Raw genomic sequence first — 15,873 nt, 5'->3', positions numbered from 1 at the left:
TAATGACTTCCTTTTTTTTTTTTTTTTTTTTAAATAAACAGTAGCATATAATGTATTACAACTTTGTCAAGGTTATGTTGTTGAAAATAAAATCTCACGAAATGGAAGTGTTATCAGTGTCTGTTTGAAGTTTTTATTAGTACAGAGTTGATGCGATTTAGTCAGAAATTTACTTAAAGTCCATTTTTAGGTAATTTTTTTTTTTTTTTTGTGGATTTTGGGTCGAGGCAAACATGACATTGGCTGAGATTTTTTTTCACAAAAGTACATCAGACACGAAAAAGCATTCTTTCAACATCATAGAAAGTTTAATCTCTGAGAGCAGTGCTGCCGCAGTGATTCACTGATGATTCACAAGTTTAGAGTCACTGTGAGGCTTGAAGCCACCATGTGATCAAAGCTGACGTTGGGCAGAGAGGCAATTCTGTTACTGACCACATAGTGTCACTCTGGCAGTGAAGTAAAGTCTGTTTTTTTTTTTTTGTTTTCACTGTAATCTCAGTAAAGATGTGACTGAGGAAACAAATGTTCTTGACAAATTTGGGCCCATAAATGTGATTTAAATTCATGTCATTCATTCTAAAAAGATAAAGGAAAATGCATTTAATCATATTTGAATCATAATCATCAGAATCCTCTTTAAAGACACTATTGCACTCCTTGTGTGCCGACTCAGTAAGGATCATGGAAGGGGAAATGAGGATGTTCTGCATCTCTCCACACTCTTTTGCCATCCCTCTGTAAAAAGAAATGAGGACAGTTATGCTCATGTCACTGGATATATGAGGATTTACAACAAAGGAAATTACACGTGATGATGATTGACCCAAATTCCTACAGCGAAGCTCTCTAGGAAAGCGTATCCTGCATATCAGACGTTTATAGAGATCTAAAACCAGCCGATGCTTCAACCATGTGGTGTCATCACTGAGTCTACAGCAGTTAAGCTAATTCTGGACTGAGATGACTGCTGTACATATATAAACATAACTCATTGGGTATTATGTGGTATGTATTATGACTCACCTCAACTGCTGGGACGATGAAGCGTTCGTTGCGGCTGAAGGATCCAATCAGCTTCATGTCGTCTTCTGACAGGGAAAAGTCAAACACCTGCAAGTTCTGCTGAATCCTGGAGGGCGTCACGCTTTTGGGGATACATACGACACCCCTCTGCACATGCCACCTGCCAAAAGGTGAAGCAGCTGTTACAGAGGTTTGGGTCTGATTGTGACTGACTGAACACCTGAGCTTACAAGGTACTTTGTAGTGGAGGAAGGTTTTGTGTCTTACCTCAGTATGACCTGGGCAGGTGTCTTCCGGTATCTCTGGGAGATAGCTCCCAGTCGAGGATCCTCTAGCAGGCTTGGTTCATCTGGAGAGGCCCAGGGTCTGTCCCCACTGCCCAGAGGACTGTAGGCTATCATACAAACTGCCACTGACCTGCAGAAGAGGTATTTGCACCGTTACTGATACAATGGCAACATTATTTTATCAAATAGTTCTGAAAGAAAATCACTGACCGACAGTGAGATAGAAGATCTTCTTGAGACAAATAAGAATGGCATTCCACCTATAAAACAATGAGATGGCTTGTCTGTTTTTAATTACATTACTATATATAAAACCTTATTAAATCTGTTTATTTTAGTGTACCTGGTTCACCACAGGTGCATGTCTGGCCATGCTGATGATGTCATCAGTCTGCCTGGCGTTGAAGTTGGACAGTCCTATAGCTTTGACCAGACCATTGTCCACAAGCTTCTCCATGGCTGCCCACGTATCTCTGTAGTGTGTGTCAGAGTAACGAATACTTCCGTCTTCCCGTCGAGGCATCAGCTCCTTCCCTCGCCTAAAACATCCACACACATGAGGGCTGCTTCAGCACACAGCGACAACCAAGTGGAAGACAAAATCAGTTTATTGTGCGCGGCTGCTCACTGAAATGCCATTGGCCAGTGCATAAGGTACAGGTCCAAATAGGAGAGACCCAAATGGGCCAGACTGGTCCTGCACGCTTCCTCAACATCCTCTGGGTCATGTTTAGTGTTCCACAGTTTTGATGTTATAAACACCTCCTCACGACGCAGAGCCTGGAGAGGAACGATAATTAATACCTGATAATTAAAATATTTAAAGTATTTCAGGCGTATCACGGAAATAGTTCAACAACCAGACTTAAATTTAAACCCTAGACCATACCTTAGAAACAGAAGACCTGCACTGATGTTGACTCTGTTTAAGTATTTTTAAAGCCTTTACAGTATTTGACCGTACCGTTATACATACACCGCAAATGAAGGAAACAGATGCAACAAAAGGTCTCCAAAGGACTCACACTGCTGATGATGCAGTTCATGGTCAGCAGCTTAATCTCTGAGCCCACAGGCACACTGCTGTCTGTTTGACTATTGTGAATGCTGAATCAAGGCTCATTACAGTGGACTTATGGTTAGTAAACTGATTATTGACATTAACATACTGTATGTAAAATGACTTCTGAATGAAATTTCAACTCAAAGTCCACTAACTTGCGTGTTCACATCAGCAAATAGAGTTTACTCATCTGTCATGTAACTGTAAATGTTCAAACATTTCATTATTCTGAGCACTAACAAGTGGACTGTTTTGAAAACTTTTTTCAATGTGAGTTGTCAAGATCAACTTTTTTATTCCAACAATGACAGACAACGGGTAAACTGTCAAATCCAATGTTGAATTCAAGCCAAACCAGACTTTCTCACCTTCCCAGGACCGATTCTGACAGCCAAAGCCTCTCCCACCTCCTGTTCATTGCTGTATGCAGCAGCACAGTCAATGTGTCTGTACCCACAGTCTAAAGCTGCCAGCACTGCCTGCTTCACCTGAGAACACATGGACACACACACACACACACACACAGTCCAAACACATTGAAAAATGTACAGAAATGTGGTTGGTCTCATTAAACAAAGCCTGTGTGAGGACTTACAGTCCTACCTGTCCTGGAGCGCTCTTCCATGTGCCGAGTCCGACCATAGGCAGCCTCTGCCCTGTTGAGAGAGTCACGAAGGTGCTCATGTTTCAACTCTGAGAACCTGACGGAGGAAAGACAGTGACAGAGAAGTATGTGAGGTTTTCACATGTAGACTCCTGATGGAAGTGGACCAAGTCACCATGACTCAAGTCCTAATGCTTTGTTACTGATTTACACTCACATCTGAATTCATTAACTCCTACACTACAGCAGGACTGTGTGTACGTATACTCGATATGTGCAGTAGCCATCATATATGTAGATGAAATACCATCTACAAAGCAGCAAACCGTTTGCTTTCTTCACCCTCTGAGCTGAAAAGCATGTTTCAGTGGAAATATAAACCCTCTGTGAACCCAGCCTGATTGCCAGAAATAGCTGATACAGGTATATGGGATTAGTCACAGTGTGGTGTTACTGCAGCACAACTCAGAGCCATCCCATGGTTCACTAATTGTCTGCTATATCCTTATCATGTGATGCCCACACACACACACACACACAACCACAGAAGTTGTTTCACATGATCAGTCTCTTAACATGGATCACCTGCCCTGACTGCCTCTTGGCCGAGCAGCAGGGCGTGTGTGTGTGATTGACTAATGCTCTAATAGAGATTAAACACAAAGTGAATTAGAGCCTCCTTATTTTTCACTCTCTTTATTTTTCTTACCTGGGATCGCTCTGCTAGATCAGCCGGCGATCATCTGAGAGGGTACGCTGTCCGGATTGGATTTTAACAGGCTGAGGTCAAAGTCTGTCTTCATTTGTTTATCTGTAACTAAAACTGATGGAGAACGTCCAAACTCCACTACACTCACTGAGTACACATATTGCCAATATTTGATCGAGAAAAAAGATTTCCTACCTCCTTATACTGGTTTCTATGAACTGATAGCAGATCAGTTACTTTGTTTACATGCACATTAGTATCTTATATTGATCTTATTCAGTCTATGATGTTAACGTATCATTTATCCGTATCCGCTCGTTTGTGTGCGGGCAGTGGTGGAGAGGTACTGAGATCAGAATCAGAATTATTACCTGCTGCCTTTGTAAACACCTGTTTCAGAAGTCAAGATACTGTGGTAGCAGGTTTTTCCATCATTCTCGGTCATGTGTGCTGGTGTGTTGCGTGTATCAGGATACTAATGTGCATGTAAACATACTCATTAAGGTGAAAAGTCATACTTGAAAGAAAGAGAAACTCAGATGACACAAACTTTGAAGTTCACACATTTGGTTTATTTGTTACCATTTTGAAAAGATTATAAATATTGTCAAATGCACATAAGCAGTGACAGTCTTTCAGCAGCAGCACATGTGCATTCTGCAGCCACAGTCCAACGTCCCCGGAGGCTCTCAGAGGCCGGACACACACACTCAGGCAAGTCATTCAAGTCTCTCCCCATCATCTCATAGTTTTGTCAGTATCTTCTATGACATAAAAGTGCATTTATAAACAAGTCGCATTTAAACATTTTCCCATACACATGATATATATGACCTACTGGGGCTGTCTGCATAAACCATACTCATACATACATCTTATCATTGCTGTAAACTACAGTAGGAAGAACTGAAGAGAGCTTTCAGAGCCCCCTGCAGCCGAAACAGAGAACAGCTGCTGCAATATTACAAAACCTGTTTCCTAAACAGGGGTTTCTACTGAAAAAAGAAAACACAGATGTAAAGTTCAATGTACAGATGTTATAGAGGACAGAAGCAGTTATTCGAATCACAAACTGAAGACTCCATGAAACCAAAAAGTAGACCCCAAGGGTGACTGATTTTTGGCACTGCTCACAGTAGCACCGAGACATTGCCTTGAGATGGCACAAGAGAAAGCGGGATATACACAACAAAGCTGTATTTCCCAGAGAAATCTCAACTATTTACTACAAACTTCAGATTTACCAAATGCTTACATTCCTCTGGGAAATCCAACCTGTACTTGTACGGCACTTTACAGGCATACATTGGCAAAATTCATCCGTATTTGTATCAAATCTCTCCCGCAGAAAGGTCCCTGCTTACCTACAGTACATGTGGTGATTGACTTTACATTGCTTACTTGCTGTTTTTTTTCCACCAGCTCCCAATGATAATGTCTAACACAGCATAGGGCATCGTCTGTTGTGCTCTTAACATGGCTGGCTGTATATATTACAGTGTGATCTGCGTGTGTGTGTGCGTGTATATACGTACGTGTGTGTGTGTGTTCACACAAGGCACCTAAATGTCCCTCAGATAGTGAGCCAGGCTCCTATAGTTCAGAGGAGCCACAAAGCTCAGAAGGGAAAGCACCCATATTATGTGCAGATTGTATTATCCAAGCTTACACTGTTGTTACAGTATGTGATTGTCATTCCCAGATTTTCCAATGCAGCTAAGATACGCTATTATTTCTCTGAGTGATGTGGGACTCTTTAGTGTGCACGTATCAGAACACAACTGATTTTACAGGAGACAGACCTAACTGAACAGTAAACGGCCCACAGACTTCAAGCACGATGCTTTATCAGACTGAAAGCATGAGAAAAGCAGGTGGCAGGGTATGGTAAGTTGTGTTAAAACTGGGGTTTGCACTGAACACACTGAAGCTGCTGGTACACTCAAGGTAAAAATAAATAATCCTATTTTAAAACCTTTTTTTTTTTTTGAAAAAAAAAAAAAAGAAAATCCTGGAAAAAATGTTTCTTTTAAAAAATAGAATAGCTCACACTTCATCCTATCACAAAAAGACGAGGATCAGAGAGTTGGACAGCATATAAAACCACTGATAAATCCGTAAAAAACAGAGTTAAGAAAAGACGATCTGGTAAAAGCCACGATTGTGCTGAGCCCATCTTCAGCGCACCGCTTCACTGCTTGGATGCTTGTGTGCGTGCTCGGGCCAGAAGACAAAACAAACACAAATAATTACATCCTGATACTGCCATTCATCTTGGAATTCTTCTCACCCTCCCACTGCAAAGTCCCTACAGACAACGGTGTCCGTTTAATGCTTAAAGACACGAGGACTGGAAGTGAGAAGGGAAACTACAATGAGGGTCAAAATATGAGAGATAAAGGAGTATTACAGGTTGTTTTCTTGGGTTTGGGTCATTTAGTCTGGAGTGTGTTGTGGTGGTGGCGGTGGGGTTAATCGTGAGTCTTCCTAGGACTGTGGGAGGTGTTGTCTGATTATCTCTCTGGACTGAGGGGGGATCCTGTCGGGAAAACGGACAGAAAACTCTACGATGAGGTCACCGCGCTGTGATGGGTTCTTTGGGAAAGGCAGGCCCTCCCCTCTGAGTCGCTTCACCGTCCCTGGCTTGATGATATCATGACAGGGGAGCGAGATGATGCGGTTTTCCAGTGTGGGAATGCTAACTGTGCAGCCACACAATGCCTGGAAGAGAAAGGAGAGGAGATTGAACGGGTTAATATTTTCAGTAGGAATTAAATGCCAGAGCCATGAATATCTCGATGACTTCATGTTTCCATGACCTAAAAACTTTAGTTTATCTTCAGTACATCATCCTAATAAGTCAAACCTCCAAGTGTTTTCTGTGTGTATTCATTGTGTGTGTATGTGTGTGAGACAAAGTAAGTGCCTGGCAAATCCTTTTATCATCGACTACAGCACCGTGGGGGTCTACAGAAGAGCATTTGGATCAGGAACATTAGGAAAACATGACTTGGCAGTGGAAAAGTTTTCTGGTCTTTGTCTGTGTGTGTGTATTTGTGTGTGTGCATGTGTGTGTGCGTGTGTGTGTGTGTAGGTGGAAGGGTTGTGTGTGTCTGTTGGAGGGGCTACACATTGCACAGGGGACTAATTTTAGCAACGGTCTCATAGCCGGGGCTAATGAAGTGAGGCAGGAATCGGCTGAGCTCGTAAATAGTTGGAGGGCTTGTCAGATGGGCTGGCAGGACGAGAGTGAGAACACACACACAAACACACACATGCACACACACACACACACACACACACACACATCCTTATCACAATGCCTGATGAATCCAGTCAGAGTGTAGAGAGCACTAAACTAAACACGGAGACCTGTGGTTATCACGACTTCACAGGCTTTCCAGTGAGCATCACCGGCCAGATTTATACTGAATCAAAAGAACTATTTAAGTCTACAACTCTGTGAATGAACATCCCGATGAATAAAAAACCCTCGCTTCTGACGCCTAAAGCATTTATAAGCAACTGTTACAAAACGATTTACCACACGAAATAAGGTCGGTCAGTAAATACCATAAAGGTGTGGAGAGAGGAAGACAGAGAGCCATTGTGAATGACCTAGAATTCACTTGGACTGAAAGGCTTTAGGTCAAGACAGAAAGAGAAGAAAATAAAAACGACTTAGAAAACTACCCAAGGATAAAGAAGACATATTTAAAGGATGATAATCGTCAAAGCCTTTGAGTCACGGACCATGTGGCTGTGACGTCTCAGCTTTTTAGTCTGGCTCATGATATGTTTCCTCCTCATCATTTCCTGTTTGTTCTTTCCTGAACTCTCTAATAAAGACAGACAATACTAACAGTGACATACTGCAGCTACCTTGACATCGTCCAGCACAGCTTTTCAAGAACTGGGAGTCCTGGTCACACCATTTGTTGTCATTTGAGTCCTTGCACCAACTGGCTGGTCTCTAAAGACTCAGCCGTGGTAGTGTCTCTGTGCGGCTGTATGCAAACACAGTAGTGCCTCAGGCTAAATGTTAATGCCATCATGCCAACACAATACTAACAGTGACAACACCACCATGCTAATGTTTAGCAGCAGAAATAGAACTAGTGATCATAAACATCGTATGGATTTGCTAAGAGGCAGGAAACATCCACAGCTGAGGCTGATGACTATGTCATAAATCAAAGTGTAAAATTTTAATTTTGATAATTAAATCTGATGCTGCCACTAAATAAAATGCAGTTTTTCATCCTGAGGGCAATATGAATATGTGAATCCAATTTCTTACCAATTAGCAGCCAACAACAAATATAAAACAGTGGTGGATCACTGAAGTCGTGATGTTGTCTGAGAATCTCACTGGATAAGTGAAAGCTTAGGCGCTGAATGACGGTCAGGGGATCACCAAAGTCATTAGGATTCATCCTCTTTGCAACATTGATATACAGTATGTACAAAAAAAATATGTACAGCCACTGTTTAGCTGTCACGATATTTCCTGTCAGAACCAAAGTGGTGAGCCAATCGAAAGGCCAATGAACTGACATTATCATTCCTCCTATCACGCTGATAGCATGGCAGCGAAATCTTTAAAAAAGCATTTAACAATTAACTGACTGACTGTGTAAAAGTGTTACCTTTAAATGTGAAGCAGCAAAGGAGTTCAAGATGTTTTTTAAGTGGTAGAAGTTGGATAATAGCATGAAACACACAGAGAAGGGGCATAAGAGCTGATGAGATAAAATGTTTGTGTACCACCAGTCTGAATTACTTAAGCTATATGCTACCCAAAGCAACCTTTTCTTTCCAATACATGCCCACTCTGGACTAATCATCTCAAGGCAAGCAGCCCAACATGATGTAATAGTGATTTTGCCCGCATTGGCACGTGCTTAACTTCTAACCCCCTGCTCCGTGTCATTACGTGGCCGATGCTGTATTAAGACTGCTGGAGGATTTTCTTGTCTCGTCTGGTGGTGGGGTTTTTTTAACAAACAGGGACGGACATGTGGACAGTTGAGATTCAATCAAACGGAGCAGCTGCTTTGGAGGACAGACAGAGTTTTCCAGCCATGACATCAGCCTCCTCTTACCCCCTTACATGCATTAGGAGGTGATTTAGCCTGTGACTGTGATGGAGACTAGTGCTCATCCTCTTGTTATGAGTTCCATTCACTAAGTCTTACACACAGAGACAGGTTGCCATGACGTTCGACACACACTGCTTGCTGATTTGAGGGCTTGCTGATTGCATAAGACTCAGCTCAGACAACACAAACACACTTTGATTTGCTATATTTGTGAGAATGATTTACATTCATTGGGCTATGCTTACCCCTGTTATGCAGTTATGATCAGTGATTTTCACTGGAAGGACCAGTTTAACGTGTCCTCACAACCCACAGAGTCATCAGACTGTAGGCACATTCCCTTTATATATATTTATCGTGAATGCTGGTTGCTATTGCTGTATTTAATTGAAATGACAGGACTGAATCACAGTGGTTGTTGCCAACATCTCCTATAGTGGATAAACAGTACATTTGCCAATCTAAATTATATCGGAGATGGAGTTATAAAGAGCTGCCCACTTTGTCTTTAGAGCCCAACAGCTACAGTTAGCACCTATGTGTGTTTGGATGTGGGTTTTGCTGCCGAGCCGAGTACAGCGGTGACAGGAGACAGAAATGCACTGCCGCAGATGACGCTGTCACACTGCAGAGGCATCATTAACGCCAGCCTATAGATCCAGGTATAGGTCGGTTTCATGGAAATTAATGTGTCATATACAGGCTAAGCTCTCCAATGGCTTCTGACTGCTTGTCACAGTGAAGACACTGCAGGGCTGGAAGATGCCTCTAGCTGTGTCACCCAGGAGTTTATAGCACGGTCAAACCAGTGCTTGGTGGCACCAGCATGCAGCAAGCCCATCAGGGCATGCTTCAGGAAGTAAACAAAATCGAGCATCCAAATAATCATACTTTCAAATGTTGTTAAATTTCAGCCTTTTTTTTTTACTTTAGAATGAGGTTATATAAAATCTGCCATGTTGTATGTGTCAGGCTGTGCAGTGTGCAGCGAGTACTGGTGCTGTGTTTTTTCACTGCAGCATCACATCTTCAAGGAAGCAGAGCAGAGTGGAGCAGCGGAATATGAGCTCTTATTTGCTTTGGATACTGAATCATCTGACCCACTTCCCTAATATTCCCCGGATACCCCCTCCCACCCCCATCCACATCTCCCCTTCTCTGCCCCATCCCTGTCTAGCTGCATCAGACTTAAGTCTCTTATCTGGCTAATGTTAGAGGCGAGGACTTCGCTGTGGGAGTTCTGCAGTGCAAGCCTAATCATTGTGCAGGTTTGATCAAGTAGCATCTCCTGCTAAATGCATCTTACCAAACTCTAATGTGTTCTCATTAACTAGGCTGTCTGCAAAGCAGTGCGTGTGCAGAATTACCTCTGTAGACATTAAGACTCACTGCTGTTTTTAGAGGAAACTCTAAAATTGGCTTGATTGGAGTACAAACAACTCCAACATCTCTAACTCTTTGAGAACACCTGCCATTAAGCTGGCGAGTGAGTGGCAGCGCAATTAGAAACATTAAAGCCTGTGTAATTCACAGACAGAGGGCAGAGCTGTGCTGGACCCGTTGCCCTCGTAGGAACGGCTAATTAAATGTCCTGCCAGTCACAGTAATAGCAGCCCGGATTGTCACCACTGTCACACTACAATCCATCTTTATCTGAGTGTGTTTGCAAATACGCTTGAAGATGCAAAGTGTGTGTATGCTTGCGTGAATGTTTATGCCTGTGTGTAGCTTCATATGTGCCTGATTGCATGTGTGTTTATATATATATAAATATATTCATAGAGCAGTGCAGAACAAGTGAGGACGATGGCTCCACGCCGGTCACACAAGGACACCACATTCCTGCTGCTTCTCTCACACTGCAGCGACAGAGACTCAGGCTGTTCACTCATCCTAACCCTCCAGCAACACACACATATACACACTCACTCCTCCATATGTTCTACATGACCGCCCACACAGGACGTAACCCTTCCCTTTAATTGCAGTCACACCTCACCTCCACTGTTTGCCTAGGATGAGTGACAAGAATGATGAATATGGGCCATTTTTGGATATTCTTCCACAACTTTGCATTTGCCATGAATGCATTATGTTTCTGCCTGGTTTGCTCCACTGGGAATCAAACTCCCAACCTCAGCAGCCTTATCTACTCATCTACATGCAGAACCATGACAAAGATAGATGACTGAAGAGAGGCAGATAGTCAGACAGAAGAGAGAGAGAGAGGTTGGATGAAAAGGGACAGACGCACCTCTTTTAGACTGATCTTGCAGTTATAAATTACATTGGAACCGTCTCTCTTGAAGTGGGCGTGTCCTTTGTCTTTAAGCACAAAGGCTATGTCGGCAGGAATGTTCTCAGGCGTCTCGTCCCCCTCCTTTGGGAAGGTGATCTTGGTTCCCTCCTTCCAGCCTTTCTTGATGATTATGTTAAGGATCTTGTCCTCTGTCCTCATGCTCCGTCCATCTGGATTCAGCCTGCGGCGGGTGATCTTCATGCGCTTGGTGCAGCCGTGGAAGATCTCCTCAAGCGAGACCTTCAGCTCGTGGACCACCGGGGGGTCCTGCTGCTTTCGCCCAGTCCCCAGGCGCTCCGACGGCACCCCCCTCCTCCTGCGGCCCTCCCCTGGGAAGCCGTTGTTCATCCCACCTGGAAAACCAAACTGCCTCCCAAAATGAGCAAAAGGGTCATCCTCATCCACGTCCATGTCCTGCTCCGTGTCGTGGTCATTGTGGAAAGAAAAACCATTGGAGCGGCTGTGACTGCGGTTGGAGCCAAAGAACATGTCGAAGGGGTTGGAGCCACCAAAGAAGGAGGCAAAGGTGGCGTGGGGGTCTCCATGGAAGGTGTAGTGGTACGTTGAGCTGCCAGGAGCACCTGAAGAGCTACTGCCTCCTGTTTTTAAACCTGTGAGAGAAAAGAGAGAAAGGAACGTGAGACGGATGCAGATGCAAACCACACACGAGCATGAACTCAGATACCAGAAAAAGGACCCAGTTCAAAAAAAGGCTGCAAGTGGGTAGCAGCAGAGAGGAGAGTGGAGTCCACGTGGGCGGGAAAAATCCCACAGCATTACTGATCATCCAACAGCGCTGGTGGTGGAGGAACTCATAAAATATCAGGTCACTCCATCCAACACACACACACAGACACATGCACAAAACACCCACAAATGAAAACTACAGCAGTCGCTGCTATTCATATCTCAACCACGTAATGATCTTAAGCCATCTGTCTGTCAGCTAACACACAGACACTCTACACTAGCTCCTGAGGTAGACTATACTGTATTAGAGGTGGTAACTGTTGTTGACACTGAAGATAACAATAGACACACACACACACACACACACACAAACACACACGTTCCTGCACATGAACACAAACATGAACTTGATAGAAGAGGCACAGTTTGATTATTTCAGTGGCTGAAGCACGCCAAAGTCCTCCACTGTGATATGAAATGCTGAGCTATTTCGGTTGGAGCTTAATACATCATAACGCCTGTTTAACAAGACCTCACTGACAGAGCACTGAAGCCAGCCCTCTGTTTCACAGAGACACAGACAGGTAGGCTCAAACCCAGACATGAACACCCTCTTCCTTCTCACCTTCCTCTCCTAGTTGATCATAGACGACCCTCTTCTTGGGGTCGCTGAGTACCTCGTAGGCCTCTGCAATCTCCTTGAACTTCTCCTCAGCGTTGGCATCCTTGTTCTTGTCAGGGTGGAAGCGCAGCGCCATGCGCCGGTAGGCCTTCTTGATCTCCTCCTCGTTGGAGCCCTTGGGGATACCCAGGGTCTTGTAGTAGTCCTTCCCCATAGCTGCACACACGCATACACTCTCTGGGATTGGGAACCCCCCTCTTTAAGCTCTGGCCGTGGTCAGTCACTGGAGAGATACAGTGTTAGTGTCATAATACTCCTCCCAGGCGGATGCTGACTGGAGCAACAGACTATATACGTCCTGGCAGAGGTGCAGAGTGCACTCTTTCAGTGCTTTACCGTGAAGTCTATTTAGTGATAGTTATGAAATGGGAACACAGAGTGCTGCTTTTACTAACTGTTGCTATGGGGATGTGGTTGCTGTGCTGATGTAGAGTCAGGTATGTGCAGAGGAATACCCTTCATCTGCTTCATCAAAGGGCTTTTCCTTATCAGCTCACCATGGCAGGTATAGACATGCACTTATTTTGAAATGTGATTTTATGCCTTATAAATAAAATAAAAAACGGCTACTGATGATCGGCTGTGTTAAACCAGCTGGGCAGAGACACACAACCTGTCAGACAGCAGAAACCCCTTCACTGAGACACTGCGGTGCCTCTGAACACAGCACAGATCCTCTGTCTAAGCAATGGAGCGCAAAAGTGGACGAAAAATCCACAATAATATTGATTATATCCCCTTATAGATAATCATATATAGACTGTATGAGCATAAAGTCCAAAATCCTACAGCCCGACAATTTAAAAGAATAATTTATGCGATAATTTACACGGAAGATTGGGTTATACCGGCTGATAAACCCGAGACATTTTCCATATTCAGCCGTACAATGAAAATGAAATATTAGAGGCACATTGGAGATCAGAGAAACGCGGATTAAAATCAGGATATGGAATAAGAAAATAAAACAGGATATGGAATAAGAAAATAAAACATAAAATAAAGAAAATCCTACCAGAATGCTCAGCAATATAGGAGGAATATCACATCAACATGGTCCGGCTCCAGCCCCCTTGTTATCTGCCTGCCGCCCCGGCACTGCTGGGTCCTTATAAATTGACGTCAGGACGCCGGGAGGATCACAGGCTCTGAAATAACCTGTGACCAAACACTGAGGTGCATCTGACGTTTCACTGGAAAACCTCGGACAACTGCCCAAACAGCCAGCCATAAAACCTATATCCATCACATCACTCCAGCTGTTATTTGTTGCGCGCAAGGAAGACTCAAATCACCGCTGACGAGGTTTGGAGAGGGAAAAGTTCACCATCTTGTGGTTCAGTTATAATATTTAAAGATAATACTTAACTTATTTGATACAAGTTTACTAATAACTATTCCCTAATGATGGTACATTTAAGTCCATGATCGTGATCTTCATCTGCGCCAAATCCAGGCAGCTCACGCGTAAAACATGCATTTAAAAAAAAAGATGTTTTCTTACCGAGCACGCTGCCTTGTGTCCTATCCGGCTCCTGTCGCTGTCTAAAAATTCCGTTTGCAGTCTGGAGAGCAAACCCAGCCCTCTCTAACAGGCAGCCTGCAGACTGCAGGGCTCTTTGTTCAAGGTCTGTGCTCGGAAAACAACCCTCACACTGGGGATGAAGTTTAACTGAAGGATTTGATTCAGACACTGAGCAGCGGCATTGCTTTCAGACCCAACACCAGTGTGAGCAGGCATGGCAGAGCCACTGTGCAGGGAAACAGAGTCATATTTGGAGAGAGAGAGAGAGAGACCTGATAGACAGAAGAACAATCACCTGATGATAAAAGCTGTGCGTGTGTGTGTGCGTGATTGTGTAGTCGTGCCTGGATTGAGTTGATATAAACACTGCTGAGTCATGTCATGACTCCATACACACACACACACACACACTGTTGATCTTCTATATTTGTAAAGATTTAAGATTTATTCAGTTACATCCTACTTCCCAACACCAAACTCTGAAATGAGCTCAAACTTTAACTCTTTCTTTGACTCAAGTCTCCCTAAAGTGTCCCATCCTGACATTAACCCTGGTCTTTACATTACATACTTCCCTATCTCTGAATATTAAAGAAAAGATAACTTCATCAAGGTGAAATCTGTGCAAAAATCTGCTTGATTTAGCTATTTTTTCAGGCACAAATGTGATTTTGCTTCCTAAATAAAGCAGATTTGAGTGAATGGATGTTTTTCCTTGTTTTTTTTTAACACTAAACCTTTAATTTAACCCCTGTGTAAACCCTTTTGAGTGACCCAAACCTTGACCCATAGCCTGATTATGTTTAGAGGGGAGCTGGGTCAAACAAGAGCTGCCAACACCCCCCAAATAAATCCACAATGCTCCCATCATCTGTTCAGTATTAAACACAAATGAATTTATAAATATAAAACAAGACAAAACTCTCACCCAGCCCCCAGACTGACATTAATACTAAACCTCAACCTGACTATCCTTTCAGCAGTAACCTCAGAATCATCAGTCTCACAATCCAGATACAAAACAACATTAAGTTGTTTAATAAATGTCCTTTTACTTATTGTTCATATTCATTTTTCACTGTAGGGAGGTTTGCAACAAAATAAACACTCAGTACATCCTGAAGGTCAAATATTCCTCCCAGTCTTCTCCACTGTTTTAAGTCCTGAGCAAATCAACAAGCAGCCTACCTAACTCTCTAAAAATCACAGATATTACACCACCGGTGGAGGTCTGAGTCATTATGGATGACTTTTACCATTAAGTGCCCAGAAACGTACACTCAGCGGGGAGAAACGCTCCTGCTCTGCTGGGTCAATGTGAGAACGAGAAAAGAGAGAGCGAAATCAAGACTCATTTAAGCTTGAGTCATCACTCCCCACCGGACTGGCGAGGAGGTGAGAGAAAAGTGGGTGTTCTCAATGGAGGAGCCTGTCTGACACACATGCATGTAATCTCATCTGCATGTACTCACACACCCACATTAAAGATTGAAAACACATCTAGAGAAATCACTGTGTTGCATAGCTCTGGAGGAGAATGCAGAGACATTCCTGTGTGTCCAGCTGAGTGTGTGTGTTTTGGCAACAGGGAGGGACTTCAGGCCAGTGCAGCTGTCCCAGCAACAGCAACTGGTCAGCAGTGGGTGACGGACACTGGAACATGTTGAAATCAACTGCAATGCACTTACGGAAACATGAGGTCAAAATGGGGATGCCTGTGTGCCAAGTGTACACATAGGTTACACAATAACCTAGTCAGACTTCAGAGAATACAATCACATTTCTGCAGCTGCACACTGTTTGTTTTATGTCTGCATCTTATTTGCCAGTGATGACTGGGAGGGGAGCTGATCCATGTGCTGCTCCAATGCTGAGTGTGCAACGAA

General features: G+C 43.5%; 2 protein-coding genes across 5 annotated transcripts; both read right to left on the bottom strand.

Moving 5' to 3' along the window:
* Positions 1-11: 11 nt before the first annotated feature.
* akr1a1a (aldo-keto reductase family 1, member A1a (aldehyde reductase)) lies at positions 12-3,763 on the bottom strand. Of its 3 annotated transcripts, none has more exons than XM_010733686.3 (9): positions 3,690-3,763; positions 2,980-3,077; positions 2,745-2,864; positions 1,942-2,093; positions 1,657-1,852; positions 1,524-1,573; positions 1,294-1,443; positions 1,027-1,186; positions 12-738 (listed from the first exon to the last, which is right to left on the bottom strand). In XM_010733686.3, exons 2-9 carry the CDS (start codon positions 3,058-3,060, stop codon positions 673-675), a joined length of 975 nt encoding a protein of 324 aa, XP_010731988.3. In that variant the 5' UTR covers positions 3,061-3,077; positions 3,690-3,763; the 3' UTR covers positions 12-672. The 3 variants fall into 3 exon arrangements, with proteins under 3 accessions (XP_010731988.3, XP_027129245.1, XP_019110497.2); XM_027273444.1 differs by lacking the exon at positions 3,690-3,763 and adding an exon at positions 3,198-3,221; XM_019254952.2 differs by lacking the exon at positions 3,690-3,763 and having other exon boundaries at positions 2,972-3,051.
* A 1,926-nt stretch (positions 3,764-5,689) lies between these two features.
* dnajb5 (DnaJ heat shock protein family (Hsp40) member B5) lies at positions 5,690-14,297 on the bottom strand. 2 transcript variants are annotated; one of them, XM_019254858.2, is made up of 4 exons: positions 13,967-14,297; positions 12,406-12,685; positions 11,046-11,701; positions 5,690-6,410 (listed from the first exon to the last, which is right to left on the bottom strand). In XM_019254858.2, exons 2-4 carry the CDS (start codon positions 12,614-12,616, stop codon positions 6,177-6,179), a joined length of 1,101 nt encoding a protein of 366 aa, XP_019110403.1. In that variant the 5' UTR covers positions 12,617-12,685; positions 13,967-14,297; the 3' UTR covers positions 5,690-6,176. The 2 variants fall into 2 exon arrangements, with proteins under 2 accessions (XP_019110403.1, XP_010731987.1); XM_010733685.3 differs by lacking the exon at positions 13,967-14,297 and adding an exon at positions 13,478-13,940.
* Positions 14,298-15,873: the final 1,576 nt, after the last annotated feature.

This window comes from Larimichthys crocea, chromosome III, assembly GCF_000972845.2.
Source record: "Larimichthys crocea isolate SSNF chromosome III, L_crocea_2.0, whole genome shotgun sequence".
In the NCBI taxonomy this organism is placed as follows: domain Eukaryota; kingdom Metazoa; phylum Chordata; class Actinopteri; family Sciaenidae; genus Larimichthys; species Larimichthys crocea.
The sequence above is the reverse complement of the archived record's forward strand: the minus strand, read 5'-3'. Positions and strand labels throughout refer to the sequence as shown.